This window comes from Nyctibius grandis, chromosome 2, assembly GCF_013368605.1.
Source record: "Nyctibius grandis isolate bNycGra1 chromosome 2, bNycGra1.pri, whole genome shotgun sequence".
Classification (NCBI taxonomy): domain Eukaryota; kingdom Metazoa; phylum Chordata; class Aves; order Nyctibiiformes; family Nyctibiidae; genus Nyctibius; species Nyctibius grandis.
The window spans coordinates 80371465-80376953 of NC_090659.1; the positions used below are offsets into that span (position 1 = coordinate 80371465).

Genomic DNA, 5489 nt, shown 5'->3' on the forward strand with positions numbered 1-5489 from the left:
ACCCATAAGCTATAATTAACAAACTTCTTAAATCAAGAAAATGAGTCTTAAAGCATACTTTAAAGTATACTTTATCTCCTCCATTTAGTCAGACAAGAAAGGGCCAGATGGAAAGCATGAGGGAAAGGTAAGGGATATTTGCAAGAGCCATCTCAACTTGTGGTTCAGGAAAGCCGAATTTCAAATCGCTATTGTCAGCTTGCTGTATTTCACATCATCAGTGTGTGCCCACCATTTAATTGCTTCACCCTCTTAAAAAAGAGAGTTCTACTCTCTTTAAGACATCTGGGATTAAAAGTTTCTCTTTACTGGAATCCAGCAAAAATGGACTGATCAAGAAGTACAGCTGTCTCTGAAGGTCTTTCATTTCCAGTTGGGGAAGAATAAGAATTCTAGGACTATAGACTGGCTTCTACTATATGCACATCCCTTTGATTCTAAATAAAAGCAATTTACAGCTTGTGGTGGGTTGACCACAGCAGCCAAGTGCCCATACGGCCGCTCATTCACTTATTGCCTCCAGGGGGAGCAAGACAGAGGAGAGAGTGGGAAGAATAAAAGCAAGAAAACTCAGGTGCGGAGTTTTCTCAACAGTTTAACTAGTGAAGGAAAGACAGAAATCAATTAAAAAAAAAAGCCACACAAAGACGATCACTCACCACCTCCCACAAGCAGACAGATGCCCACACAGCCTCTGAGCAATAACCACCTCGGAAGCCACCCCCTCCACCTTCTCTTTCTTCCTCTACCTCCAGTTTATATTGCTGAGCATGATGTTAGATGGTATGGAATATTCCTTTGGCCAATTCAGGTCAGCTGTCCAGCTGTGTCCGCTCTCAATCTCATGACCACCCCTAGCCTGCTCATGGGGAACAAGGAGAGGCAGAGTGTGGAAAAGAGAAAGCCTTGATGCTGTACAAGCACTGTCCAGCAATAGCCAAAACACTGGCTTGTTACCAACACTGTTGTAGTTTTAGCCACAAATCCAAAACACAGGAAGATTCAGGCTGCTAAGAAGACAGTTAACTCCACTCCATCCAGATCCAGGACAGAGCTATATTTTAAATCAATACAAAACACAATACTCACAGAAACATATTCAGGGATAGAAAGCTGATCTTCAGGAAGGGATTTTAGCTTCTCATAGCAATCATCTGTTAACTCCAAGTCTCGCAAGCTACGACGGATATCTCCAGCCCTCTCCCTTAACTGATGATTCGTTTCCTCCAGTTGCTTTTGTCTCAATAAAATAGTTTCCATTTCCTGTTTCATTAGAGCTTGATGTTTTCTTCAAGATTGATTTGAAAACAGAAGACATTAAGTAGCGAGTAACACAAGTGACAAACCTTCACAATACTCTGGCAAGGGAGTGAGTTACACTCATTTTGTAGAGGGGAAAATTTAGAGAGATTAGGTAATTAGCACGAGTGTATACCACCATGGTTACACAATCATATCAGACACAGTATACATAAAGAGTCAGGAACTTCATAGTCACTGAGATGTGACAATTAATCTCTACATAAGCCGACCTGAATTTATAAATTAGTTTTAATTTACCAATGAAAAGATTAAAAACATGAAAAAGCAGAATATATTTCTGCACAAAACCCAAAGAAATAGTAAATCACCAAATAAAGCAACAGTAACTTCAATTTGTGTCTTGCCAAGTTTCAGCATATACATGCTTATGGCCTATTCCACCCACAACCCTTCTTTTTCTACCCAGTGTAACATACAAAAAATGGGGCCCTTTAAAAAAAAAAAAAAACAAAACACAAACATCAACACACTTAAACAAGCAACTTTACTTCCAGCCTTAAAACACTATCATTACTATTATCACCAGTGACAAGGTATTATACAGCAAGAGAAACTGCACATCACCTAGAGATGTTTCAAAGTGTTTATTTTATTTTATTTAAATCAAAGGCAACTGATCTACTTTTTTTTGAGGTTTTAGCTGTAATTCTTGAAAACATTAAAATTAAATCGTTCTTCAAAATACAATAATTCCTACATTATTTTAAAAGTAACATTAAAAACACTAGCGAGTACTACAAGGCAATGTCTGCCCCACTTGTTTCAAAAAGACAAAAGAAAATCCCAGGTTGGCAAAACAGACACACAAGGACATATTCCACACATAGTGTATGACTCTGTTAAACGGGGATGAAAAGTGAGGTAACAGACAGACAGGAAAACTAATTAAAAGACTGGGGAAAGGAAAGTAGTTCAACCTTTTTATGCCTATTAATAACAATTTGCACATCAGTACTTTTTTACTGAACACTCCTCAGATAATTCAAGAATGGCCAACATAAAAATAATCCACTCTGGTGCAAATAAGCATCCACAATGACAAGGCATTTTTCTGACAGTCAGCTGCTCTTAGTTGAAAGACTTTGCTGTAACTAATGTCAGGTCTGGCTTCACATCCCTAAATCTGTTCCAGGCTTACTACAGAACATGACTTTGAATTAGTTACATCCTGTAAGCTGGCGCATCCTCTACTGTAACAGGAGAATATTGAGTAATGCTCTTCCTCCACAGTCCTGGTACAGGTGTTAAAACATTTAATTGACAAAGTAATTTGGAGAGGCCTGCTAGCCAGTCTATTTTCAGCTACAGGTTAACTCAAAATGTTTCACAAAAGCAAGGAGAAAACTCAGTTTCTACATCATCAACTGAAAGCTTTTCTGATCAATAAGCAATCCTAACTGGAAGTGCTCAACATTATCCCCTTACCTTTCCCAAGTCATCCAGGCTGCAGAATTATTAAAAATTCAGTTTAAATTGATGGAAAGTCTGCCCCCTCTACCTATTCCTTTTGCTCTTTACTGGTTCTAAGAATGTTCTTACTCCAAGTTCCTATTAAATTTTGAATCCAGGTAACAATAAAAACAAAACCGTAAACTTCAGTCAGTGATAGCTGAATTCAAATTTACTTATATGTAAATTAAATATGTAAATTCCATTTATAGAATAGAAATACTAATATAATCTGCAAAAGAAATCCTATTCCTGCAATTCATAATCATCGCTTTCCATTAACTGTCCATGAACTAATTTGAATTCATATTAATAAGTTACTAAAGATGAAGGTTTTTTGTTTTAATTCCATCATACCTAGCATCTTCTTGCTGTAATGCCAACTGGCTATCCAGCCGTAAAGACAACAGCTGCTTTTGATGGATTGCATCATTAAGCTTCTCTTCTAGCTCTTCAATCTAAATATAAAGCATATAAATATAAAATGAAGAAAAGAAGTTACCTTGGTAATTTTCAAAACATATTTGACAAAAATAACAACTTGAAAGAAAAAAGAGGAGAGCCCGATGTGCTGAGAAGTACAATAATGACTGTCTAACAAGACCTCTAAATATGCCAAGGCTTCATAAAATACAATATGGATTTTGCACTAATGAACTAAAAATAAAAAAGACTGAGTTCTACAATTGATCTTTTTCAGCCAAATAGCTGTTTGTCCAGCTGACTTCAAACTAGGCTTAAACTCAGAGCAGCAAGCTAGTGAAAGCCAGTTAGTATATAATAGGTTGTAAACATTGACTGCACAGCAACGTGGCAAAGCTTTTACACCTTGCTTAATTTCATGCATCTTAGTGGAAACTGTACACAACAAAGTGTCCTACTATTAACACATTGGTATATTCTAGCCATGTCTTCATTAATAGATTATTGAAGAGCATTCAGATGACTTTTTCTAGTATTCCACAAGTTCAGGTTAAAAGCTCTACTAAGTTGCTTACATCAGTGACAAAATTATTCATCATTTCTGAAAGAATATTGTTCTTTTCCCTTTGTTTTTAGAAAATGAAAAACTAATTCAGTCCCTCTCTTCCATTTACAAGCATAATACCTTTGACAAATCAGCTACGTTTTACATATCTTTGTTTTCTCCTTTTCTCATTTTAAAAAAAAAAAAAAAAAGCTAAGCAGGCTTCCAGTATGCAATTCACAAAAATTATTTTCAGAACGGAAGTTTCTACCATACTCTAAAAGCACCAGAAACAAGAAAGGATTATACAACAAAAGAAGCAACATTTCTTACCTTGGTCAAATATTCTACTTTCAAGTTGTCAATCATTAAGCTTTTCTGAGATAATTCTATTTTAAGCAGCTGAAGATTATGGAGCAACTCTTTCCGTTCAATCAGCTGCTTAGTGATTTTAACAGTACCTTCTCTCTCTTCAGAGGAAGAAACATCATCGGTTGGTATTGTGGTTTCTAAGCTAATATCCTCAGATTCCAGTGAGCTAGAAATGTTTACTTTCCTAATTTCTTTAGAGCTTTTATGTGACATTTTCTTCCACTATTTGCAAAGCTTTTTTAAGTTATACTTTGAGATGAGTCCCCTGAAGAATCAACTGCAAGAATCAAAACAATTAAGTAAAAGGCATTACGTCATTATGAAAAATTAACCAGTTAAACAAGACCACTAAGCACTACCTCTCAGCATCACATGAATATATTTTTTGTTCACCCACGGAAACACGTTAAGAAGCTCTGAAGAGGGCAGCTGCCTGAGGACTCTCTTCCTAAATAATTATTAACACGGGTTTTGACTGCAATAAGCTACATACCAGTGTGAATCAAGCTTACTAGCTATAGCTAAATCAAGATGTGCACCTGCCATTCACAGTCAGAAGAGCATGCATTGAAAACTCCTGAGACCCATGAGGCATACAACGTCAGAGAACATCCAATAAGGGGCATAACAAGGTTAGCTAGAGAAAATGGTAAAGGAACACTTTAATGCCCATCTTTGCCTTCTCTAAAGAAGTAGCTCCGTTGTTCTTACCAGGCTAGTTGGCTAGTACTTTCCAAAAGTGAGCTACTTAACAGTCACACCCAGGTTTACAACCACTCGGTACAGACCACAGCTTTTACTTAAGAGAGGCACAGACTCACACATGCTGTTGAAAGCCCTACAGAGAAGGAAGATGCCGCACTCGCAGCCCAGGCCAGCGCCTGCCCTGCCGCGAGGGGCGCGGAGCCCGCCGAGGGCTCGCTCTCCCGGGCAGCTGCCTCCTCCACAGGGCACCACCCCCCCCTCACTTCCCCGCGGCAGGAGCAGCTCGGCGGAGGAGATGCTGTTCTACCCGCCAGATGCCCAACTCTGCGGAAGGCAACGGGCAACTACGCGGCCGGTAACTGCACACGGCAGCGGGGTGCGAGGGAGCTGACCCCGGCCCGCCGATCCCCCGCGCACGCCGGGAGAGGAGAGGCCCGCGCAGCCCCACACACCGCGGACCCCGCGCCCCGCCAGGCACTCACCTCAGCCGGCGGCCGCGGGCCCGGCGGCGCATGCGCGTCCTCCCACCTCCCCTCAGGGCGGCTGGGGCGGGGCTGCGCAACGCCATCACCACGGCGACCAGGGCGCCGCCGCGCGCCGCTTCCCGCGCTCTGCCGCGCGGCATGACGGGAGGCGGAGTCTCCCCGCGCCCCTCCCCCTCCCCCGTCCCCTC

The 5489-nt window shown here is 40.7% G+C and overlaps 1 protein-coding gene across 1 annotated transcript in view; it reads right to left on the minus strand.

The window, feature by feature from the left end:
• PIBF1 (progesterone immunomodulatory binding factor 1) overlaps positions 1-4324 on the minus strand; it is a 129728-nt gene extending 125404 nt beyond the window's left edge. Inside the window, exons 1-3 of the mRNA XM_068425352.1 lie at positions 4073-4324; positions 3130-3230; positions 1090-1288 (exon numbers count right to left, since the gene is read on the minus strand). Of these exons, the coding sequence (XP_068281453.1) occupies positions 1090-1288; positions 3130-3230; positions 4073-4324 (552 nt within the window). The remainder of the gene's footprint in view (positions 1-1089; positions 1289-3129; positions 3231-4072) is intronic.
• Positions 4325-5489: the final 1165 nt, after the last annotated feature.